General features: G+C 39.7%; 1 protein-coding gene across 1 annotated transcript in view; it reads left to right on the top strand.

Moving 5' to 3' along the window:
* Positions 1-26691, top strand: part of CNTNAP5 (contactin associated protein family member 5) — a 269753-nt gene that overhangs the window by 101809 nt on the left and 141253 nt on the right. Inside the window, exon 4 of the mRNA XM_023931219.2 lies at positions 20216-20363. Coding sequence (XP_023786987.1) covers positions 20216-20363 — 148 coding nt within the window. The remainder of the gene's footprint in view (positions 1-20215; positions 20364-26691) is intronic.

The raw sequence follows: 26691 nt of genomic DNA, 5'->3' as shown, positions 1-26691 counted from the left end.
CCCTCCCTCCCTCATTTCCTTTCACAAGCTGCTTATATTCTGAAAGTTTAGTAACTTCACAACACCTCTACCCATTTTTGTCATCCCTTGTTTAGCCATTGCAGTTTCTATATACCTTGTAAACCATTTGTAAATTGAATTATAGAACTTCTTTCCAGTTTTTAGCTCTTCTAAGTGATGTCAAGGTTCTTGACACCTGCAGTTAGTGGTAATAGCTTGGTGGACTCTGGATAATGGTTCTCTAGCAAGAGAGAAAGATAATATGTTTCTACATTGCTATTACTTTATAGTATTTTTACAGAAGGGTGGAACAAGTTCTCAGCTAAGATCAGAGCTTTGTGCTGCCATACACCACAAACATCCATCAAGTGAGATGATTTGTCCTGAAGAGAAGCTGTAAGTCGGTGAAAAAGACTGACAAGGTATTATTTACCCCTATTTGACAGATGAGAAGTCAGGACCCAGAGACTGTCTGGATTAAGTGGCAAAAAATAAATGACTTTGTGAGTCCTGGTGTCATTTTATTGTTCAGTCCACAGAGTTGGATCTGGAGAATGTTAGAAATTTCTTATTGTTTGTGCAGTTAATTTCTGTAGTACAGGAGTGGGATGTAGAACCAGGGGAAAGATGAGTCAGTGTAGCATCTTGAGACAAAGCCAAGATATCCACATAAATTGTGAGCTCGATAAATGCACTTCAGATATCACCAGAGAGACTGTGCCCAACCTGAGAGCAGCCCAGGTGTGTTAAACTACAAACTGGTGAACTTTCTTCCTGGTATTTAACTTGCTGAATAGATGCAATGGCCAATTCTGAAATACTTCTGCCTGGTTGTATAATGCATCTTAACTGGCAAATGCCAAAGTTATCAGAATCTACTATAAAATACTTTTTCTCAGTGCCATTGAAAATCATGCTGGATTTTTTTTTTTTCATAGAGAAAAAAGAGAAAACGATGTTATTTGATAGGAGAATAACATGATGCTTTTGTGAGAAAGACAGTTTTTTTGGTTTTTTTTAATTCAGTCAACAGTGGGGGTTCATGTGCTTTTCCTCACTTTAGTGGGATCACAGGGACTTGAAATTGGCTGGGGATGCAACAGCTAAAGGTGTCACTTTGTGCCATTAATTTGGAAGTACACTACACAGGAATGCTGAATTAGACCTCCTGCTGTGCTGCCCGGGATGAGCTGGAGCTGAGTGATTGTAGTGTCAGAATAAGAAGTAGTTCAATGGCACAGAAGGGATATAATTTCTGTGGGCACCTCAGGATGTGTACAGAACAGGCTGGGCTGTTAGTGGAGATCACTTCTGAGAGGAAATGTGATTTCCTGACTATCTCTAATAATGGTAAATCTAACTCATATTTTCATATTCATTGCTGGGTTTTATGCAGACTTGGCAAGTCATTAAGGACAGAACAGAGAAACTGTAAGATACACCAGCACTGAAGAAATTGTAAAATCACAGATACCAGGAAGCAGGAAGTTTGTGGGATAGGTGCAATGAGCATACTGCTCTCTTGGAAATCTTAGTGCCAGGCTGTAGCCTGAAAGAGTTTTAGGTGCTGTTCAGTGTAAGGTGTCATATTACTACAGTAAATTAGATACATTTTCTTGTACACTATTTCAAGAGACAGTGGAGGGTAAAAGAGTTGTGGAAAAACTCCTACCATATGTCTGCATTCCTGCTCTTTGAAGAATTTAAGCTGTCCTACTTTTTAAAAATGTTTGCTGTCCATCCCCTCCACCTACCTGAGTGCCTTTTAATACAACTATTCAACACTAAAGGCACTTTCAGCAGTATTGCTTCTTTTCTAAAAATAGACTGCAAGAACATCTTCGTTATCTGGAGTGTGAATTGTTTTAGTAGGAAGCTATTTTGCTACAGTATCATTTCTTAAATTGCATATTACTTTAACAACCACATCCACCCCAAACATAATGATTGTCACTGAAGAAATACAATTCTGAATTACTAAGTGGAATGCACAAGGGTTTAGATGCCAGTGACGCCAGTTTTCATTCTGCATATCTACACAGGAGTTGTGATTACAGCAATATGCATTTTCTTCTGTTTGCACCAATGCCAAGCCAAGACCAGGCTGGATGCCTGGGGCTCTGAGTAACATGGCTTAGTGGGAGGTGTTCCTGCCCATGGCTGTGGGGTTGGAACTAGATAATCTTTATAATGGATAATCCATTCCAACCCAAACCATTCTATCATTCTGTGAAACCAAAATTCAGTTGTAGATTAGAGTATGTCCCAGTGAAATGAGCAGAATTTCAGTGATGAAAGAATGTATTGCTGAGAATAATTTTAGTGACATTCCTTAATCATGTTCTCAGAAGATGGTACACATTTCACCAGCTGTAGCGTGGGTTTGTGAGAACTGTTGTGCAGATCAGCATAAACCTTGAGAGGTGAGCTGGCTTTGTGCATTCCCAGCAGTGTGTTAACCCCTGTTTGCTGCTGAACAGTGTCCTTCGCTCCTTCTGAACACATCTTGCCTTGCAATTCCAAGATTTGGATTGAAAATGGTTGCAAGAGCCTCCTGTGGCAAACAGGCAGAAATCCAAGAACTGGCAGAGCCTCTGTGGAGGGCTGGTGGAGAATGCTGTGTTAACATGACCGAGACAAGTCAGTGGTGCAGTAGATGCAGCAAAAGCCTTGGCAGTGGTTGCTGCAGGCACGTCTGAAATGGCTTTTTTAGCCCTGGGTAATGCTAGAGTGAGTCATCAGAGGGATCTGATGGGCAGAATTTGCAGTGACCTAAACTGGCATTGCATAGAGTCAGTAGGGCAGGTTTTACTCCTCAGCAAAGGTTTTTGACTTCTCAGTGTAGGTTAGGTAAGGTTTTCACAGCTAGGAATTGAGGAGCTTTGATGACAGCTATGCACCACTTCCCACACATGCCAGAATATGGGAAAAAAAACACTCATATTTCCAAGTTGACATTAATTATGTTCTGATGAGTTCATAGTGGTGCATTTAAGAAACAAGATATGGTCATATTATTGTTTCCCTACTTATTTTTTTTCTTGTTTTAGCCTATTTCCTGCATTTAATATAAAACAAACAAGCAAAAGAAAACACAGAAAGAACTTGAAAGGCTAAAAATTAAAAAAATCACAGAACCTTTCCACTTACATAATTCAATTAAGCAGATTCTTCCCATGATGCATTGAGAAATATATTATTACAGACACAAAGCACTTTGTAGTGTTGTATTATTAACTCCTTCTGGGGCCAGATGATTTTTCTGCCAGATTAGAAGGAAGGAGCAATAGGATGTAATGTCAATTAACCTAATTGCTATGGGTCTTTCAACACAAGGGCTGATGTGCATTCCCAGAATGGGGATACAAAAATGTGTGCATTTGGGATTTCCAGATCTTTGGAGAGAGTTTTAAATGCCCTGAATATTATCCTGGTGAGAACTGTGTGCTCATCTGCCTGAGCAGTAAAAATAGGCTATTTTTATTTAATTGGATGGTGGAAAGCTAGAGATTTCTCACATCAGTCCGATGGCAGATTCAGGATTTTACATATGTCAAAACAAAGCCATCTGGATTTGTTTATGTTGCAGTTAGTCTTTTCCAGGAGTCCAAGTGGCTATTTGAGAGCCACTTATAGCATCAACATAACAAATAAACATAGGTCATGTTACAGCCCTTTCCAGTTTCTTGGGTCAATATGGAAAACCCTTTGCTTACACATCTGCAGGGTAAGTGTGTGTTAGCCAAAGTTGCAGAAATGAAGATAGGGTCATAAAAAGTCACATCTAGACATATGAAATCATATGAATTAAAAGTCTGAGTCACAGTTTTAGACATTCTCATTGCTTTGTCTTTTATCTTCAATTCTTTCCCCTCTCAATCCTGTTGCATTATATGGGCGTAAATTTTATTTTTGTGTTTACAAATGCAGGATTTATTCAACAGAAGATTGAACTTTTTAGGATGTTTTACATCCTAAAAAATAAAATAAAACATTCTATTTCTGAGTTAAGAAAACAAACCAAACCAAACATTCCTGCTTGAAATAACAGAAATCTTTTTTAATTGATTGAAGGCAATTAACAAGATTGATTGTTCAACCCCTCTCCAATCGAGTCAGGAATGGTTCATTGTGCAAGTGATAAATTAAGATGGTTTGTGAAGTTCCTGGTGGATCCTTGATTTGAGGTTATGATTTTGTAACAAATCATGACAGAGCAAAGCTATGAAATCGTACTTTCTCTCCTTTAAAGAGGCCTCCAAGTCAGCTGGCAAGGCCTTTTCCATTTGTCTAGGGGGACAGCAATCTCTGTTTTATGGTAGTTTGGGATGTGAGTGGCTTAATAAGCTCACTGAAAGAGAAATTAATACATAAACAATACATAATTAATGAGATCACCAGCACAGGTTAGGTTAGTTTGTAACATTTGTTAGCCAATGGGTCCAAAATCTTTCCAGTCCACTTTAATTTAATTTTCTTTAGTTGTCAGAGCTCACAGGTAGGTTTTCCTGGCCCTGTGCCATTATTTTCTTTGTCTAAAGTGGGGCACACATCAACTCACACGTTGTCCTAAGCACCAGGCATGGAACTTGCTCTATGCAGCATGTGAAGGTGCTGGAAGCAGTTTGTATTTGGGGTGATCTGATTGTTCCTTGGGTCATTATGGTGAGGAGGGGAAGAGTTTGTGATTTTTCACCCAGTTGTGATGAAAACTAATGCTTTGGGTAACCTTAGAAATAGACAATATCTTTTCTATCTACTTTTGTGGTACAAAATGAAAGAAAGAAGATTTCATCTGCTTCAGGTGTTCAGTTCTGTTTTCCTTATAGATAATGGGAGCTCTCATGAACATTAGGAGCGTGCCCTGCCCTCCTGATGCTGTTAGCTGCTCTCCACTGGGTAGGGGAGGATGGTAGTGTAACTGTAAGACCTGGAAGCTGGAGTGTTCCCCAGTCTGTCCCTCTCCATCTGTTTGGATTTGGAACTGGAAATAGCATTTAGATAGAGAATCTTGGAGAAAGTCAGCAAATCCCTGAGCACTGCCAGGAGAGGTGTTGAGATACAGCTCTACGTCTCTGAGACTTGGAGGATAAATAAGTGATAGTCCTTGCTGGGGTGCAGCTGAACTTGTCTATGCCATGGAAGAACAGTGGCATAAATTAAATGTATTAAAGAAAGGTGCTGCTTTTGTAGCATCAGTTTAGTCAAAATGTGGTGGTGATGATGGATGGGTGTTTGTGCATCCCCACCTCCCCTCTCCCTTTCTGCTCTCTTCTTTGTCCCAGCATAGGAACATGGGGTGGGTATTGCAGGCAGAGCTGTCTGGGTGCTTGCATAATTAAAGTATTCCAGAGATGGGGGAGCTGAGATGTTCACAATTGACTTTGTGCACATTGGCCAGCATAAAGGTCTAAAATTCTGCTGGAAACTGAGCTGGCTGGGCAAGTTGGTTTCCTGAGGTTGTTCACAGCTTCCTGGTGAATTGTCCCCTCCCTCACCCCCAGCAGGTACCTGCAGGGTATGCCCAGCCCACAGATAAAGATTTCTTTTTGGTAAGAGTTGTATGAAAATGTTCAAGTAATAATCTTCAGTTCTTTAATTCTGGATGAATTTGAGGCAGAAATGTCTGTTTAAAGAAATGTATATATTCTGAGATGTTAGGATGTCATTAAAATGAGCACTAAGATCAATTTTTTTTCAGTAGTATGGATGTCCATTCAGACACTGAATCTTCCTAAGTGTAATAAAGTTTGTAAGGATGGGCAACTAGGAGGGAGGGGAAGGAAACTGATGGACCATGATACCAGGTCTGTCTTTGATTTCCATATAACTTTGCAGTTATGATCCCTGCTTCTGACTAGCCAATTTATGGATACATTTTCTCTTTGAAAAACTACCTGTGTCAGTACTGGGGTTTTTTTATTCAAGGAAAAGGATCATTTTTGGTGACATTTTTCAAAGAGAAACTTTGAAATTAAATTACATTTTTATTGTTTTTCAGATTTCTCCTGTTCAGTATAGTTATTGGAAAATAAGCCAATGAATAAATAGTTCACAAATAAAATTAGTTGGGTTTTTGTAAGGGTTTTTTTTTTTTTTTTTTCATTTATTCAGTTTCCTATGAAATGTCACCAGCTTCAAATAAGAAATTTCCTTAATATGTTTCACTGGGGAAAAAGGAATAGATGTTTTTCAACTCTTCTGTCAGCATATGCTTTGAGACACTGAATAATTATGAATCTCAATATACCCCTTTATCTAATAGGTTATATGTTTTATTATTTTTGTGGTTTCTGAGGTTTTTTTTTTTCTTTAGAAGGCTGGTGAAGAGATCAGTACAATTTAGCAATAGATTTGACAATTAATATAGACAGATCTAGAAATCTGACAAGAAAACGTCTTGAAATCCCTAGTGAAATAAAAGCTGCTGGTCCACAGGTTTTCTGAAAATTATGTTGGATGTTTGGCTTTCATGTTCTAGTAAACATGAATAATAATTCCCCACTCTCCTGCTATGTCTGTTATTCATTATTTTATAGCTCCATGTTGTATTCTGCTTCAGACATAATTTTTTTCAGGCTAAAAAATCCCAGTCTGTTTAATCTTTCAACATTCTGAAGATATTTTATATCATTGGCCTACTTTATGGCTGTTTTCTGTATTTTTTTTTCCAATTCAGCTAGGTATTTGTCAAATGGAGAGAGAAAAGTGTCACAGATTTCAGTTGGGGTCGCAGAACTGTTAACATATGAAGTAATTTCAATGCTTTCTGGATGGCTGCTTCTCTTCTCTTTCTTGCAATTCCTACTAACTCTTAAGTTCCTTGGGGTTTTGGCCATTTTTGAGTCCAGAACTGATGCTTGCATCCAGCAGTTTACAAGGCTTCAGGACTCCTGAACGACAACAGCAGATTTCCAGCCTATTTCAGATGGGGTGTGTGGTGAGGATGATTTTGCCTATGTGGTGAGGTGCTTTACATTTTCTGATCCTATCTATTTTCCATTTTACTGCCTGTTCATTCCATATCAATCAGATCCTTGTGCAGCTTTTCAGTCACTCTTTATTTTCACAAGCCAACAACCTTTTGTGTTACCACCGAGTTGTGCGAGTTCTCTGTACTCTGTGTTTTCTTCAATATGACATTTAAGAAGCCAGAAATAGCATAGATCAGACTAAATCCCCATAAATGCACATTTTATTTTGTCATATATGAGCTTGGTTTGGTTGTTGGTTTTTTTTTTTTTCTTTCAGAGGTTTTCAGCAAAAGTTGATGGAAGTGCAAGTGCATGGTATCAATTACAGCATAATTATCAATCCATAAACTGATTCCTTTGAAGGCTAATAATAAATTTGTAAAGTCTGTATTTCCTCCTAAAAAAGATGTCTTTTAGTCATTATATAATGATCTGCTTGTTTGTTTATTCTGATTTTTAAAATTATTTATCCTAATTTATGGATTTATTTGTAAAACAGTGCCATGGTCTGTCTTAAAGCCTCTTAAAACATGTCTCTGCATTTGCCACCTTCTGTTTCTCTGCTAATGAAGTACATTTCCTTGATAGGATAGCCATCACAGCTAATACTCAAGCAATTTTATACTGAATTTCTAAACTGGGGAAGAATATTAACTGGGCTTAGTGGATTTTCTTTGTTTCTTTTATATGCTAATTCAGTACTTCAATTTAAAATAATTTTCTCACCCATAACTGAAAAAGAGCCAAGAGTTGGAAATACCCTAAGCTGTATCCTGTACTCTGCTCTCTTGGAAAGAATTAATTCACTATCTCAGCAATGGCCTTGTCTTTTTCAAGGCTGTCTTGCAGCATTTTTGTCAGTTTATTGTTTTTCTTATCACGTGTCCAGAAAAGTGTTTTTCACTGGTTATTATGCCTTAAAACAAATGATTTAAGAATTTTCAAGTTCTATGTTATGCTGGTATTCTGTACTTACAGAGCTGAACCCCATTTCCATTTTTATCCTTTAATTGTGACTTCTTAGAGGAAGGTTTTCCTACTTGAGATAGCTTCTCAGTCTCTGATTTTACCAGATGGTTTTTATTTCTTTCCTTTTAAAGAAATTTTTTTTCAGCATAAGTGGTTTTGATTTATTTTAAATCTCCAATATGGTGACTTTAAAATACTTATGTGGTTCTCAAAACAATATCCTCTTGTTAATTTCTAACTAACAAATTCTAGGTTTTATGTTTTTTGTTTCTTGAAGTTAATCTCTGTTTTAAAATAATACTTTTGTGTGTAATTCTACATTTGTGTGTTGAATTTTACAATTTTGTGTGGACAGTGTTGTAGAGAAGCTCCTCAGTAGCAGTGTTTTCATCCTGGGTTATGGATAAGTTCAAAAAGCACATTGTGTCTGTGTTAGGTTCCTAGCCTACCAACTCCAGCAATTATGCATTTCTGTTTTCTAAAACCTGGAGTTTAGGATGATAGGACAATTACACTCCCTATTCAGAGGTAACAAAGGCTTCTCTCTATTTTCTCTAGTCTTGGATCTTTTCTTAATGCCTTATCTACTACTGAGCGAAATAACATCACGTGGTCATGTTTTTGATAACCCAGACCTAACACACTAATGTGAAAGAATTTCAATCCACATAGGTGTCAGAGTGGTCAGTAATAACTCTTTGTCCCTATTGGCTTCTAACCTTTCTTTTAAACCTAACACCTTTCTTTTTACCAGTGTTTCCCAGTGCATCCTTACAAACTTGGTACCCTTTACTGCCTCCTCGATGTGGCAGCTTTACATTTGTATGTCTGCTGGGATGTATTTTTGAACACACAATGCATAACCCATGTTTGTTACACTTCCAGAGTTAGCACATGTGCCTTGGCATAACCAGAGACCTGTATTGACAGCCTAAATTCCCTGAGGCCATGCTTTACTGGTTCAAATGAGTGCATTTTGTCTGTTTCTCTCCTGTAATCAAGAGTGTGCACTTTAGCACAATTTGTAAGTCACACCAACACCAATATTGGAAGAAATTGGCCTCTTTGAAAATGCTAATCAGACACTCTCCAAGGAGAGTAAAAGATCAGGGGCCCTTGTAGAATTGCTGCATTTTCCTTTAGTCATAAGGTGTTGATTTAGTGGTGTTTTAAAGAGCTGCTGTCAAAGCTGTGTGTTCTCCTCATGGGTACAGGTTCAGGTGTTCATTAATGCTATACTGCAGAAACTTGGTGAGTTCAAATGTGCATGAGACTGTAGCATTGAAGCAGAAGCACTTGAGGGTATGTCAGTGTCCTTCTTCACTAGAAGTTAAATTTGTGTATTTGCACAGCTCTCTTCTGTTTGCCAGAGAACAAGATCATCTTTGAAGACTGAACTGTGAACATACGTTCTAGCCCAGCTCATTATTCAGGCCTTGCAGTGTGCAAAGGGTTTGAAAGGAAATCCTGTAATAGGTTAATTTTCCTCTCTGTGGGTTACATTGTCTAAAAACACTTGCTTCTTTCTTCCCTTCTTTGTTACTTTTCAAGGTGTAACTACTCATACTGCTTTCAGGATAAAAAGAAAAATACCTTAAGCACAATGCCTTCATCTTAATATTTGCAAAAAAAATGTTAGGTGTTCTTATTTCTTGTTCTAAAGAGAGCTCTTTCATGGATCCTATTCATGGATCCTTTCTTTCACCTATGATCAGGAGATAAAAAGAATAAAAGGGCCCTGTGTGCTAGATTTCACACCTCAGGAGAAGAGCTTGTTAAGGAGCTATTGATTTCCTCTCTCTTCTACTCCCTCCTCTTTTCCCATACTTGCCCCCCTCCTCAGCTCCCACCTCTTTTGCCATACTTAAATGGGAAATATTGATACCATTAGAGAGGTTTCTAAGATTTATAGTTTTTAAGTGTTTGCTACATATGATTTAAGGAAAAACTGTATGGAAGTGAAAGGAAAAAGGGCAACTTATAAAAAGCAGCATCACATATCTTGCTGTTAGAGAGTGCCAAGAAACAAGTTCTCTAGGATGATCCTCCTTGGGGAAAGGACAAGAATCAAACTTTTGGAAGGTTCTAGGGACAGTTCAGTGCCCATCCCAGTTTGCACATTTACAGAAACATCTACTGCATAGAAACTCCTCTTGTTGAAAGAAACTATTTCCACCTTCCTCCCCTTCTGTTTATCTACATGGGGGTAATGCTCATTTCAAAATTGTTTTTTACAAGCACTGAAATTTCAAACTCGCTGAGAAGTTCCCATAATCATCTAATTTCTAAAATAAAAGTAGTAGAACAGTTGTTATTGATGCTCTGATGTGATCTTGGGCCTGCCAAGTGTGTCATGACTCCTTATGTCCCACCATAACAACAGTAACAGGTGTTATTTGTATGCCAGCAAAAATTACCCTTCAGAGTCAGAATTCCAGGCCTCCTCCTTGGATCACTAACTAAGAAAGTTACTTTTTTTTTTGATTTTTTTGTTCTGTAGTTTAGCTAACATCACAATCTTCAGAGCCTACTGCTGAGGATTGTTTGGTGTGGTTGGCATAATGAAATGTGTGGTCGAAACTTAATGGGCAGATATGCATTTGGAAGACATTGCACATTTGCCTGCCAAGATGCTGCAAGATTTCATCTTACTCTATTGCAGGAGGAAGAGATGTGGTATCTTTAAGTTGCTTTAGTGTCCTCAAGATTAATTTAATGTGGTTCAGTGATGGACCTCAATGTGAAAGTGCAATGAGACAAGACTCAAATGTAGGATTCTGCAAGCATTACAGTAATGGTTTTGTCGGAGGAAAATATGTCAATTAAATTTAGCCCTCCTGTGGTAGGGACACATCTGTGTAACTCACTAGGCCAAGACTAGGGCTGATGCACATGAGCACGGTTTCACTGCTCTGAGGGGTGGGATTGTGGCTTCATTGCCACCCAGGTGGGAAAGCAGTAATGCTGCAACAGTCTGAGGGCTGTACCAGGCTGGGAATTCTCCTGGTGATGTCCTTAACCCAGGCCCCAGGGAGGGTTCCATAGATCCAGAGGAGGATCTGTTCAGTGTATTGAGCCCTCTGTTCCCCTGAGATGGGAGCTGCTCGCTACTATAACCTGTCTTTTCTTCCTTATGGAAGTTGCTATGGGGCAGGGGGGAGGAGGGTATAACAGAAAATGTGTGCATAGGCACCTGCATTTCAGTGCTTTATAGAACACTGGAGAAAATCAAATCTACCTCTTTTTCTTGGTTCACAGGATATTGCTTTACTGATCCAAATGCAAACGCTATCAAACTTTATAACAGCGAAATAATGTAAGATAATGAAGCACAGTATTCATTTGAGGTCACTGTTGCATGGAATAACTAACACCTCTCTGGTGTCATCTTGCTGGATCCGTCTGGCAAATTGCAACCAGAGGGACGCTGAGCACTAGCTATTTAAATGTGCTTTGATGAAGCTAAACACAGGGAAGGTTCCCAGAGTTCCCCGACACTGCCAGACATAAACACATTCACTGCATTGTTAATCCCACTAATTTAATGTAAAGCATGAAGGTCTCCATGAGTTTTATGCAGAACAGCTGAAATCTATGATTAGTGTTGGCAGCAGAAGAGCAGTTTCAGTCTGTTGGCTAAGGTTAATCTAGTCAAGGTACTAGGGAAATATTTATCCTCGTTGTGATTTAGTTTAAAATACTATCTTTATGTAGGATTGCCTTTAAGATAAAGTACAGGAGGCTGAACAGAAGCAGGAATTAGCTGCTGACTTTTAGCTTAGACTTGTAATTTACAGGTTTAATTTTGCTGCTTGCTTCTTGCTTCTATTATTATTTATTTATGTTGCAGTGATGATATTAACAGAGATAAGAGCTTCACCTCCAGGTGCTCCAAAGACAAAGCTGATTCTAAAATCTAAAGATAGGGATCCATTCTCCATCAATGAAATGCAATTTTATGAGATGCAACTTCACATATATATGCAAAGGGTGTCTCAGCACAGTAAGGAAATTGCACTTGGTTCATTGCTGGGAAGAAGAAGGGCAACCTGCCCAGCTACAGATTGGATCAGGCACTTGGGCTACATCTGTATGAGGAAATGGAAGAAGCCAGAGACCATTTTCTCATCCTGAGGTCAAGTGATGTAGCTTATGTATTATCCATTTGGTAAATTTGCTTTTCTTCAAAAGAGATCACTGTACCAAAGTTGCCTATTGGGAAAGGTATCGGGTGGATACAGAATCTCAGACCTTGCCAAGGTACAGTTTGGCAGACTCTGGAAACAGATTGACACTAATTCAAACTGTTCAAAGATCAAACTGTCCATTTCAGTACAGAAAGTTGCTGCCGAACAAAGCAAGAAAATAAATTAGAATTTTCTAGGGGTGAATCAGAACAGGGAACAAAATGTGCAAAGGTTTAAAAAGTTCTCAAATATTTTGTTTCATTTTCTTTGGTCTAAATAGAAGTGTTTCACTGTCCTTAAGGGACCCAAGAAACTTCATGTGTCTAATGCCACCATCATTACACACATTTTTTATTTTGATACAGACCTATTTAGAACAGAATATTATGTAGATGGTCTCAATTGCTGTTCTCTAATTTTTTTTTTAAATGCTTTTGCTTGCAAAATATTTTGGTGATGTAAAAATGATGGGTTTTATTGGAGACGCTGTGATTAGTTCTACCAACTGTCAGCAGAAGGATAATAAGCAGTATCCTTAATATAAATGTAGTTTACTTTGGGCAGTCATCTATCTGATGTTAATGGTGATGTTAACAGCATTTGTTCCTGTATTTGGAAAGTAACTAACCAGACAGAAAGGTATGAATGCAGTGTAATGGGGTGGATTAGCAGCAAATAACCTTCTCACTTGAGCAGATCATTTAGGGAAGTGATGAATTAGGATGGACCCTGACACATTACTGCATCTCCTCTCCCCTACTTGTACAGAAACTGCCAGTAGCTCAGAGGTGTCTCAGTAGTGCTCAGGAGCCCAGGTGGACACTGCACAGCAGTCAGCCCCTCAATAAGTAACAAGTGTAATGCAGTCCCAGTAGGACTCCTGCTTGATCAGGAGTCATTTTAATCCTTGCTGTACTGGGAAGTTTAACTACCTCTTTGTAGACTTTTTTCTTTTTTTTTTTTTTTTTTTCTTTTTTTTTCATTAAGGGGTAGAGGGATGAGATGGAAAGCTGTCACTTCCTCAGATAATATGTTATGGGAGGATAATTTTGACAGGTGCCTCTTCTATTCTTTCCCCCCCTTCTCCTCCCTAATAGCAGCTCTGACAGTGTGCCAGGGGATATTGTTTCTGAGGTTATTGTCTGACAGTGTGCCAGGGGATATTATTTCTGAGGTTCTTGTCAAGGATGGGTGTTTCACAGAGAAAAATGTAGCTGCTGTTGGGAAAGAAGAGACATAAGCAAAAAGGAGGCTTCTCTTTATGAAGGTAGGATAGGGTTTAGATTGGCTTGAGTCATAGTACTCAAGCTGGAAGCTGAAGCATGAGTCTGGAAACAGGCAAATCAGCTCAGAAGGCTGTTAACCAGAAATAACTGTTTACCTTTTGTCATGAAGACTGTGGTGCATTTATAGGAAGGAGACATGAAGTGGAAAGAGATGCTCAGAGGTGACTGATGTGCTAAGTGGACACAACCTGCCCTCCAGCTTTTGGTCCCTGGACCAGGCTGACAGCTGTTTCCTCTTGGGCTCAGGCTGAAACCTGCTTAAATTGGTGGAAAAATCTCCCATTTACTCTCCTAAGCAGGCAGGTTCCTCCAAGTAAATTCACTTTGTTTCTACAGGTGGTTTGAAAGAATACTGAAAGAAAATTTAACTTGCCTTTTGAGGTGGGAAATCAGAGTACTTAGGTTTGCCATCCATGTACCAAATGTAGCTGTGTGGTATTGAAAACAGAGCTCTAAACTTCTACTCTTAAAGGAGCTGAGCAGTCCTCCTTGTCATCCTTTCCTTCTCCCCATGGTCTGGCCCCCTCTAACAGCAAAAGAATTTTTTTAAGGCCAGCTGCTGAAAGAGAACAACTCCCAGGGGCCAGGTCCTGGTGTGAACTCCTGAGCTGAGCAGCTGCACTGAACTCACTCTCCAAACGAGGAGGAGCTTTTAGCAGCTCCCAGTCTGGGCACAGGGTGATGGAGATGACAGCAAAGCAATTTCACTGTGCTTCTTTGTGACAAGATATTAACAGTTCTGGCTTGATGTGTTAGGCAGGACTTTTTTCATTACATAAGCAAAGCAGCATTTTTCACTGCTAGCATTCACAGGATGCAGAAATGGTAAAATGTGAAAAAAAAAACCAACCCAAACATTTAGACTTTGAAAATATATTTCAGTTTTTATATATTTTTGTGTTTTAGGGCTGAGCTGAGGTGAAAGGGGTGAGTTTTGCCTGAATTGACAGTTACTTTTGTTTTGCAGCAGAAACTAAATTAATTTTTTAATTTTCATTGTTGCAGAAACCTGTAGCCACAAACCTGTCCAGGCCTAGGGTGCAGCTGACAAGCACTGATGCAGTATCATTTTTCTGTGAAAAGAAACCCTGTAGTGTCCCATTAAAATCAGAGGGTGCTGAGTTTCCATATGGTGTGTTTATGGCAGTATTGTGTCCTTGTCATGGTAGCCCTCAGTCTCTTTCCACACATACAAGCAGAGACCTAGGACCCCAGACATAATTTAGTTTTAGTCATTGGCTTCCTCAAAACCTGGATTTACTACTCATGCCCAGTAGCTCCACTGAGCTGCATTCCAGGGAACACCAGCAGAACTGAAATCCTGTCGCCTTTGGAGAAAAAAGTCAGTTTGTTTCAGCTTGAAAAATGTGAAAAGTAGGCAATGCTTTCTCCTTCTTCTTTCAGATTTTCATGTTGTTTCTGCACTGAGAATTCATATTTTCCTTAAAGTGCATGTACACTCAAGTACTTGGGAATCATTCTCCAGAAAATATGTTCTGTATCACAGTGCAAACCCCTAGGTCCTGATCTTTCTCATCTGCCTAAGGAAGTTTAAAGGGGAGAATGACATTGTTTTACTCATAAGTAGTGCAGTTGTGGGATTTATGACAGTCATAGCTGCTTGTTGTCTCCCTTTGGTTCCTTCACCAAGCTCTGGATAGCTTGAATCAAGTGCCCTCTTGCCTTTTTCTCTTCAGGCACTGGAGGCAGCACACTGTGATGTCACAGGTGAGATTTGAAGGTGGAGCGCTCCTTTCTGCGCTTGTGTTTCTTTTACTGAAGGTTGAAATGTCGTAAATTGCTAACGTCTGTGTTGTGTGCCCTCTGCACATTTATAATCTGATTATTTCCTTCCCCTCAGCTCATCAGAGTTACTTTGGCAGAAATGAGAGTTTTCAGTATGCCTTACCTCCCTTAGAAGGTAGTTAGTTAACCTCAGGCCTGCCTGCTCTCCGTACAGGGCTGAGGATTGTGCCGATGTTGCTGCTTGCATACTCATTTTGAACCCATCCCCTTACCCACCTAACAAAGTGGGAGAGCAGAATGTATTCTGCAGAGCCATTATGGGAACCACCTTCTGCAAGTCTGTAAGTAAGTTGCCATTTGGTGTGCAGAGAGTTCATGCTGAAATAATGTCCTGCATCTGATCTTATCTTTTGAATTAATTAAGCTTTCATGAGCAGACACTTGCACCCAATTTCCACTTGCCTGTTGGGAGATGGAGACCAGTCTAAGAGTTTGGCCAAAAGATGATCCAAAGCTCATGAAGTCTCACTGGTATGATCTGGCATAGCTCTGAATTAATGCATGAGGTGAAGAAACAAACATGTGTCTTCAGGGTTATCAAACAACTGTCATATTTCATCGCAGTTGTGTGACATTTTCCTGAACTGCCCTTGAAAAGCTTTTGGGACCCCTCTGAACAGGAGAGTTGCAAAAATAGCCCATTTAGTTGAATCATTTTTTTTCCTGAGAGACTTATCCATTCAAATTCCAGGCAACAACAGCAGTTTTGAGATTCATGCTTATTTTCAGAATTTTCATTGAAGCTGGAATTCCATTTTGTCCTATTTCACAATAATCCATGAGCTAGGTGAGCTGAGCATTGGGAGGGGCATTGTATGTGCTTGTCTCGTTGCCATTCCTCCCCACATGCTGACAGCTGCTGCCCAAGAGGCAGCGCTGAGCCGCTCGGACCCTGCTCCAAACCACTGCAGCTGCTCTCCCCTCACCTTTCCATGCCACTGGGACCTGCCTTTGCTGGCTCATAAAAACAGCCTCATAAAAGATTGCTGTGGTGCCGTGGTCTGTGTCACAGCAGAGCACCGTGCAGCCAGGCATTGTCAAGCAAGCCTGGTCTGAGGGGCAGCCCTGGCCAGCTGTTAACTTCGTGGCCACTGGCACTGGGGAAAAGCTTTTGCCTTGAAGAAACTGGTAGCAAAATTTGGCACTAATGGAGGTCTTTGATTTATAAGCCCAATAGAATGCCAGAGGCAGAATTTCCCATGTAAATCATCCGTCTGTTGTGTTTACAGGGCTTGTTAGAAGACACAGATAGAAGTGCTGTGCTCCCTCCCAGAGCAACTGTGTTGCATGGGAAATGCAAGTGCTTTGTTTTCTGTGCTTGTTTGTCATTTTGCTCCTGGGAATTAATCCTTATCAACAAAAAGTTGTAATAGAGGCCATTTCTCAAGAGGACTTCTGCCATTCTCACCGATAGGTTTACTGTTAATCAATATTTGAACCTCCAGGGCTGTGAAATCATCTACTGCATCCTAGTTTCATCCTCTTTAATGGATGGATTTTTTTCCGTGTCAGCTGTGGATCCCAAGTCTCCAAGTGACCGTCTGTGGCAATTGGTATTATTCAATCAATGGTCTACGGCCCACAGGTGGTCCATAAAGCATCAAAAGGTGATCTGTATAGCAGTGGGAGCTGGGAGGGAAAATCAAAGCAATCCTGAAGGCACACACACAGTGACACCCCGCCGGTAGCAGCAAGCAGGGATGTGCCAGCAGCACACAGAGCCATCTCATGGGCACAGATCAATGAGCAGCATTGCCTGTGGATTTCCTTTCCTCAAAAGGATCTTAAGCTCGTTGCTTATTAGAGGAGCTTGAGAAAAAAAGTGCTGTAAGGGCAGTATTGGACTTCTGAATAGTTTATTCTTACCAATGTGGCTCTTTCAGTGTGGCAAGGATGTTTTCAAATAGTTGCCCATCAGGTTTGGAGTGAACTGATCTGGAGGCTGGATGTGAATAATTTTGGCTCTTGCTGGAGGTATTGAGGGAAGAAGATATCTAGCAGAGATGCCAGCAGGTAGGCAGTGAGATCAGCTTGCAGTGGATGTGGACAGCTGTGAGTCTTTTCCCTGGCAAAAACACAACCTCCTTGATGGCACAGACAGTCCCTACAGTATGCTACACACCCCAGCTTGTTTCACTGTATTAAGGGGTACTTTTTCTTTTGTCTCTTACTTTTCACATTTACTTTCACTCTAGTCACTGCATTTTAAGCTTTTCTTTATGACTGGGAGAATTGGAAACACTCTGTTCCCCGTTTGTTGTGTTTCTTCTTTCTTTTAAAGGTGAGACTTTTACATAAGCACAGAACTCCAAGAACATGAGCCTTTGGAGCAAACAAACAGAAAACAGCAGTCTCCTTTATGCATCTTATATATCCATAAATGTCTTAGTAAAAATGTGAAGACTGCCAGAGCTATGACTGTGAGGATTACTCTCTACTGACAATTTCATTACTGAGGAGAACAAGATTTTTCACTTGAAATATAAGGAAAAATCTTGAAAGACTCTGCTGGAATTTGAAATTAGCTTCTATGTGGAAAGCAGTATGAGTAAGATCAGGACATATTGAAATACTGTTTGTTCCACTCCTCAAAACATATCTGCTGTATTCGGTTATCTTCGAATTAGCATCAACAAGAATCTCCATTAAAAAAGATAATACAGCTTAATTTTTGAGAGGTATAATAATAACGTCGCGTAATACTTGTAGATAATAAGCTCTTGTGCATAAAAAGTTCAGAACTAGAGGTATAGGAAAAGCAAAGCTTTGAGGACAACTGGGATGACCAATTTTTTTTTCCCTTTTCAGCCTGATAGACTCCTAATAGAAATAATTTTACAGATATGTAATGGATTAACTCCAGCCATTACCTGAGCCCCACACTGCTGTTCTCTCCCCCTGTGGGATGGGGGAAAGAACTGAAAGATGGAACAAGAGAAAACTCACATGTTGAGATAAAGGCAGTTTAATGGTAAAGCAAAGCCACCCACACTTTTGCAAGCAGAACAAGGAGTTCATTCTCCACTTCCCATGGGTAGGGAGGTGTTCAGCCATTCCCAGGACAGCCAGGCTCCATCATACATAATGATGACTTGGGAATACAAATTCCATCGCTCTGAACATCCCCTGTCTTTCTTCTCCCAGCTCTGTGTGCTGAGCACAATGCCAATGGGATGGGATATCCCAGTGCTTGTCTGGGCTCCAGCTGTCCTGGCTGTCACCCCTCCCATCCTCCCTTGCCCTCCAGTCTCCTCACTGGTGGGATGAGGAGCAGAAGAGTCCTTGGCTGTGCAAGAACTGCTGGGCAATAACTAAATCATCTCTGTATTAACAACGCTGTTTCCAGCACAAATACAAAGCACAGCCCCATACAAACTACTGTGAAGAAAATTACACTTCAGCCAAAATCAGCACATGTTTAGAAAGGTGGTTTTTCAAGGAGGTAACTGGGATTGTGAGAGATCATTTCAGTAAAGTTGTTCATCTTCAGAGGCAGGCAATAACAGCAATGAAATGCAAAGAATGTTTTAGGAAGGGAGATATATGTGATCTTTTGCATTCATGACTGGGTGGAAAATAAGGTTTATTGTATATAGAAGAGAATTTCCCCAAGTTACAGTTTTTAAGGTGAAATGGAATAAACATGGTATGGTTTCAAAGGATTGTGCCTTAGAAATCTTCCAGAATGTTGTTGATTTAATATAGGTCTAATAAAACAATTGAATGCTGAGTTTAGTTAAACAAGAATACACTGAATTTGAGGTTTTATGCCATCTATAATAACATTTGGAAAAAAGTTGGAATGCTTGCATTTGAGGAAAAAAAATCGAGTGGAGATGAACCCCTAATCTCTCTAACACATCCTTCAACCATCAAAATGAATTGCGGGTCTATTTTAATGGGCTTATTCCAATTTTGCTCACAATTGCATAGTGAAGGTGGATGGTGCAAATTTTTGAACTGTAGAAGCATTTTAAACTGGTACAACTTTTTGTGATGAAATTTTATGCTTACAAAAATGTAGGACCTATTTTATAAATATGGTTCTCCTGTGAGATTATCTTTTTGTGTGTTCTATTTTTGGTTTTCATGTTTTACAAAACTGCTAGCTTCAAATTTCAATCCTAGCTGAATTACTCAAATGTTCTGAGAATTGTGGGAAGTCTGTGATATTCCTGGGCCAACATTACAGATAAGGGTGTAAAGATGAATTGAAAATGCTTCAGGCAGGAATACAGACTTGATGTTTTTCTGCAGGTTTGTCTTTGAAATCCCTTGGTCATTCTTCATCCATGAGAGAATTTCCTCTTGTTAAGTTATAATTCTGACTAGGGCTATTAATTTTGGCTTGGTGTTGCAGGCAATTAATTAAATAGGTGAGGAAAAAAATTAAATTATTATTAGTGTTTGTGTGCTTTAGCTCTCTTGAGTGCAAACACAGTCAAAATGCTGATTCTCCTGTGTACTAACTCAGTCTTTTATGTCTTCCTGTTCCTTGCTTGGGTTTTCTGTTTGGTGTCTGGAAATACACTGTCCTGTCCTTCCCAGACTCTGAAGAACTTCAGTGGCTTGTGTCTGTCACTTGGTACTTCCATGTGTGCACCAAAGGCTAAATCAAGCCCCATCACTGTGCTGAGGGGACTCTTGACTATTTTAGGGGTGATGGAGTATTATAGTGCACGGGAATAGCCTGGGTTGGGAGAAATTGTGCAGCATCTTTAATATCATCCCCATCTACAAGTTGCTTTTGTAACTCTGTGTATACATCCCCCCACTCTGCTGAGGTACTCTGTGTGCTGCTGTCTCCCTTGTTTCCCTTCATAAGAGATGTAGTACTTAGAAGAAAGCTTGACAATCAATTTAAATAACTTTAGGTAATTTTTGAGACTGTGAATTGTGAAGAGGAGTGACAGTTCACAGCCTTTGTTCAGAGGGCTGAATTCACTCACCTCTTGTTGCTTAATATCTCACCAAGGCTCTTTGTTCCTTCCAGGTTTTCACAGGGAACAGCAATGCTGACAGTGTGGTTCACCACAAACTGCTGCACTCCATGAAAGCTCGATTCCTGCGCTTCATCCCTCTGAAGTGGAATGCTGGTGGGCGGATAGGACTGAGAGTTGAGGTCTTTGGCTGCTCTTACAGTAAGTGGCTGCATCTTAACCCACATTTTGTCAAAGAGCTTTTACTTGGTGCTGGTGGTGCTGTGGAAAGAGGGCAGTGAAAGTTTTATGGGTTCAAGTATAACATGAAATACGTTGCCATTGTTTATTTTTCTTCAGTCATTGTTCTTGCCTTTCTGGCCAGGGATGTGCTGCCCATCTCACTCAGCTGGTGAAGCCTCCTCAGGGCTGAGCCCACCACAGAGCAATTTGCTGCTTCTGGGAGTGCCAGGCAGTCAGATGCTGCAAAACCTCCTGCCCACTGGAGGTCACAAAGCTAATTGGGCTCTTCTTTATAGGGCTGTATTTGCCTAAACAGTTCATTTCTGTGTTTAAGACAAGTTACCTAGTTGTGAAGTGCTGTGGATTTTGCAGCTCTGGTTGTATTTGAGGCTGATGACTTTAGAGCTTCAGAGCGTAGAGAACCTGATTTAATTGCTTTTACATGACAGCTTTCTTTGGCCACTCTTAATGCATAATGGTCTTTGAAGATATGGTCTGTAGTGTTTTGGGCTTTGGAGCAGCCTGCAAATGTTGCTGGCTTTGGGTGTTTTGGCAACAAACCTTGCTGTAGTGCTGCAGATGTATGACCTACGATCACGGCAGACTGTGAATGTAAGGCAAAAGGACTGATGCTGCTCCATTGCAGAAAATGGAAGTCAACCCATGAGGAAATACAAATCCAATATTTTTTTCTCAGGTGACTTTTTGTTCATTTTTGTGACTTGAGATGCTGCTGGAAACAGGGGAGATTTTGTGGTGGAGAGTTCAGGAGATTAACAGCATTTTACTGATAAATTCAGCGTGGTGTGGCACAAGTCACCGTCATGTGACACCACTGTACTGGTAGATCTCCCCATTTATCTGAGGTCCTTATCTGTTCCTCCCAAGCACAGACACTGGGCTGTAACAGGATAACTAGAACACTATTTTGGAGACAACCTAAATTCATCTAAGCTAAATGAAAGAGAAGTTTATTAAACCTTTCAATTCACATGTTCCCGTTGAACAGAGACACAACTCCAGGACTCTCTGGCACCTTGTCACTGTACATGGATCTTAGGACTGCTACACATGGTTTCACAGGAGGATTTTTATGGTCTCTATGTAGGTCCATCACATCCATTCAGCTTCTTCTAGATGCTGTTTCTCCACCTGTACAGGCCCTGGGGACTGACCTACAAGAGCCTGGTCTGGATGCACAGTCATTAGGGCAAGAGACCTTTTCCAGGTATATTAGTGAGCATGTAAACTGAGAGCTGAAATTCAAAATCAACTGCCCTTGGTGACATAATTCTGAAATAGTCTGCTAATCTGTTTTCAAGAGCTTTCTTCTATTAATGATGCCCAAACCTCTGCAGTGAAGAGTACAGTCCCAACAGTTGTGTAACAAATAGAACTCAAACTTTGGGAAGATTGAAACTTTTGTGGCTGTTTTTTTTCTTTTCTTTTGGTGCTAGTCCATGTAATGTACTACATGAGCACAACTTTCATGTCAGACTGTAGTTGTATTTCCTATGATACAAAGAAGATTTGAGAGTCACTTGCAGGCTGAGTTGCCTTCTGTTGTCATCTAAGTCTTCATCTTTGTCCTGCACCCTGCAGTTGCAGGAAATAAAAGTGCTTGTGCAGAATTAAGGTATGAGATTAAAGCGAGCCAGAAAAGAAATAAAGGGATTCATAAAACTTTTAAAGTGTGTTGAAATATTCATTCCATTTATATAAATGTGCCATTCACATTTCTCTCTAGCAAATTGCATATGCCAAGCAATACCTGTCTACAAGTTGTGTTTATATAGTTTCACTGACTTGGCTACTCCTAACCCAGACACACCAGCACTGTACAAAAGATGTTTGATCATTTATAAAATGTCATCTCTAGTGGTATACTGGCAGAATATCTGCTGCAGATCCTGAGCTGGTGTACAACTACATAACTGCATTTTGTAAAGTTGATAGCAGACAGACTCATCCACCATGTTCAGTTGTAGCACAAGAAATATTAATAATCTGGGGAAAAAAAATAAAAATATTTCAAAGCCTAAGTTTCTTGAGACAGGCTGTTGAACAAGCCAGGAAAGAAACTGAACTAGAAGAACAAGTATATTGAATGTGCACCATCTTCATACATGTGCCTATATGTGTATGAAAGAAGGGATGTGATGCTGAGAGTAGAAACAGCATCAGCTGACACAAATCCATCTGTAAGAGCCACCTATGGCTCCCCTGCTGCCTTTTTAGGTGAATGTGACAGCCTTGTGGCAGCAGAAGGCTCTGTTAACTCATTTTTGGCATATGACTCTCCTGTGCAGTATTCCCTGCCTGAGAGGTCCCAGGAACACAATCCTGTGCTAACTTTTGCAAGTGCAGCTTTCAGTGATTCTGCTCAGTAGGAGGCACATGGAAGGCATCAGGTCTTGTAGGTCACCTGCCAGGTGACACTCTGCCAGGACACAGCTACAAAACCTACTGAGGAATCCTGCTGTGTGCACTGGATGCCAGAGTGGGTATCTTAGCCTGTGATGGTAGTGTGATGCTGAATGGCACTTGCTTTTGTTTATTGCTTCTGCTAGAAATAATTTACTATGAATTTATTCCTCAATCCCCTGTCAAACAAAAGAGCTGGTTTTTTTTTGTTTGTTTGTTTGTTTGTTTTTTTTCTTTCTTCCCTTTTTATTTTTACCCTCTGTTTGGCTGCCAGTTCGTGTTGACTCTTTCAAAAAATAAAAATATATCCTGAAGAGAAAAGCTATTTCAGATTATGAGAGTACCTAATCCTATTCCATACAGATAAAAGTTCCTATGAATAAAGGACTCCAAGGCCATCATATAAGCTGCAATGCTTATATGATGCCTGCTAATTGTTTATTTTCTTCAGAAAGTATTTATTTAAATGAAAATTGATTACATGTATTTGAAATGCCTGTAAAGATCTCATCTGGTATCCTCAAAATAGGTACTCAAACAGGAAGGAGATGATGATCTGAAAACATACATTAATGTTTCCTGTTCAGAACAGGATTGATGATGAGTTCTGTGGAAAGTTCCATGCAGAAATCCGTGTAAGTCCTTGCTGTCTTTTTGCAGCAGTGGCTCCAGCAGTGTATTTGTAAGAGATAAGCAGAGCTGCAGCAGAGGACATGCTCAGACAAATGGCAAACCAATTGCTTTTGATGCTGGAGGTGGCAAGGGGCGACAAGTGTATCTTTATACTTGGGAAAAGTCTTGTTAGCTTAGCACAAGAAAAAAGAAAATTGCTGACGCAATTGCTTTTATAGGATAAGATTTATAGCTGCATTGAAGATGCTGATCATATTCTATAACTGGTTAACAGCCCAAGGTGCATCAGCAGAACTGGGTGTATGTGCACTTAACAGGCTGGGATACCACAGAAGAAACAATGATAGGGTGTGAGACAGGGTGTCTTCTGAGAGCAGAATTCTTCATTTGCAGTTCAGGACTCTGATTTCTCATATTTTCCTGTCATTGCTTCAGGGAATATGATCTGATATTGTGCTTTTTTATTAAATGGTATTTTTACTGGAGTCTTTTTCTGTCTCTTTTTTTTTTTCTTTCTTTTCTTTTTTTTTTTTTCCTTTTCCCCCACCTTCCTTTATCCTCTCCTTTTTCTTCCTATGAGATAGAAAAGAACTTGTTGCAAGAACTGCTTAATGTCCAGTGCTCATTGATCAGTAGTGTTTGTAATCAAATGCACAAGGTAAATGCCCAAATGATTGCTTACCCAAATGATACAGAGATCTGTGATAGGGATAAAGCTGCATGGCAGAGCAGTCACCTCTGCAGTAGTCATCCACACTCATCCCTTGGGTTTTGTGTCTGAGGGGAAGGTGCACATGGCTTTAGGGTCATTCAAGTCAGTGAGCTGTGACTGGCCAAGGGACATACCTGTTCAAAGCAGGAGCTGTCCTCTTCCCTTCTGCCAGGAGATGAAGATTCTGTTCTTTGGTGCAAGCTCAAGACTAAAAGTTCCTGTCTCACATGGCAACTGTTCCTAGAGTTATTCCTGCTTTAGAATATCGTTGCTAAGTGTTCACTTTTCCCAAAGTCACAGGAGAAAGGACTGTCTTCTTTAGTATGGCTGTATATCCTCTCTGCTGCTGGGAGCAGATTGCTGCATGGGTAAACTCTGTGCAAACTCTCATACTGCTGCCAGCCTGTCGACAGCCTTGTTGATGAGGACAGTGTAGAAAAGAGCCCAGAATGAGTCAAGTCTGTCTTCAGGGAGCATAAGAACACCAGCAGGCAGTGCAGAATGAGATCACATGTTGTGTTTTGGCCTGTTATTACTACAGATTTTCTGAGACTTGAAACATTTTGGATCCTCGTTCTCTTGCTGCAAGAGAGTTATGGACATACATGGACTAAATAACACCAAGCAAACAGCAGCTTTTCTGGAGTGGCTCTTTTTAACAGGAACCAACGATTTGTTGTCACGCAAACTGCCACTAATGACATTTGGCTGCCAGTGTTAGCATTTATTTGACATATTCCCCTTTCATTCAGGGCTATTTATTGGCCAGTGTGCTCACAACTGATAATTAGTGAAGCAGAGCTTTTCAGAAACAAGTTTTCCTTTGTGATATACTCTGTAAATGTCAGTAGTAGAGCTCTTCAAGAAACCCTGTTATGCTGTGGCTTAGTGGAGAGCTAAGAACAAGAACTGAATTGTGCATTTAGACTGGCTGGAGCCTTGTATCTTAAGAAAAAGATTTAAAAAGGGCCATTTTTGCAGCAACATTGAATCAGTGCACCCTTGCTCTTGCAGTACCTTTGGTTTCAAGGGCTAGGAGAAAAATCAACACAAGTTGCAAAATGCTCTGGAAATCAAAGACTCTAAATTCTTTATGCGCTATTTCCTAATTCCTGCCTGTGTTGAAATGAAACCATTTTTATAGGACACTTGTGATTTACTTTAACCAAATCATAGTATTTAATGTAGCTAGGGGAAATTCATTAGAGCTAAACTACCAATTTAGTTCCCTTTATAGGAGCTGGCAGTCAAGGTGTCAATAGAGCCAAGTCAGCAATTCTGAAGGACCTGTTTCTGAACACCTAATTCAGAAATTTAAAAGAGATGGCAGAAATACTTTTGTATTTTTGATAATTCCTAAACTAGCAACTGTTCCACAAATGCTGGGAAACAGTGTCTTATCATTCTGACATCATAGAATAAGAAGTTACTCTTAGTTTAGTCAGGAGTGAATTTTCCCCAGGACTGAGTTTCTTTGTACCTTTACTTTCAAAAAAAAAAAAAAAAAAATCAGTTGCCTTCTGATTTGGAATTAAGTTGGGTATGGAGTTACAGAATTTTGCATCAGATTAAAATGTTGTGCTCCCTGCAAGTTTGTAAGTGTGCCATCAAACTTCTGTACAAACTGTCATACTGACAGGCAGAAATTTTCATAGTAGTTTCCATGGTAACAGAACGTTAATAGCTGTTTTATTTTCTGAGCTTTTAATAGTTTTTAATTGCTAACCTCTTTAATTTTTTCAAAAAAAAAAGGAAAAAAAGTTAGAACCCTTCCTCCCTAGCTCTTACTTCCTTTGGTATTTAAAAAGGAGCAGATTAAACTAGTGTTAATGCTTAAAAGGATAAAAGAACTCTCAATGGAGTTTGGGTGAGTTAAATTACTGACTTGAATCACACTACAGTTGCTGACTGGAAGTCTTGATCATATGAACCTCTCCGTTATTTTTCAGAAGAAAATACAAAACTGATAGCTTTGTTTTATCACTGAAATGAATGGTTTGCAAATAAAGATAGTCCACATTCTTTGTTCTTGGGCACTAGGAAGGTGTTACTTGTCTTTGTGCGTGTGCCTCAATAGTTGGGTAGTTTAGTAAAAACTGTTCAGATTCTCCATTGTCTGGTATTCTTAATTTTTAATATTTTTCTTAACAACAGGAAATACCAATTGACAAAATTGATATTTTTATATAAATTATGTAAAATTGCAATTGGATAGAAATGGGAATTGAAGCAATGTATGTCAGTCAGATGTTTGTGTACAACGTAGTAGTTAATAGTATTTAAAGCTACCTGAAATATTCTGGTTATAGGTACATTTAAAATTTTGTTTAAAAATATGTTTTTCTTAAAAGACCTCTTTATAAAGCAGAGAGAATACTGCAGGCTGCTGCTGCCAAAGAAAATATTAATTGCAATTGAGGAACAGAAAGCTTGTTTCCTACCAGAATGATTGGGATTTTTGAGGCTGGCTGAAGGGGAAAATATATTTCTAATAGGATTTTCAAAGGTGTATAATCAGTTTAGATACCCAGTTTGCAT

This window comes from Cyanistes caeruleus, chromosome 7 (assembly GCF_971803275.1).
Source record: "Cyanistes caeruleus chromosome 7, bCyaCae1.hap1.1, whole genome shotgun sequence".
Taxonomy (NCBI): Eukaryota; Metazoa; Chordata; class Aves; order Passeriformes; family Paridae; genus Cyanistes; species Cyanistes caeruleus.
Note: the sequence above shows the minus strand (reverse complement) of the source record. Positions and strands in the feature narration are given on the sequence as shown.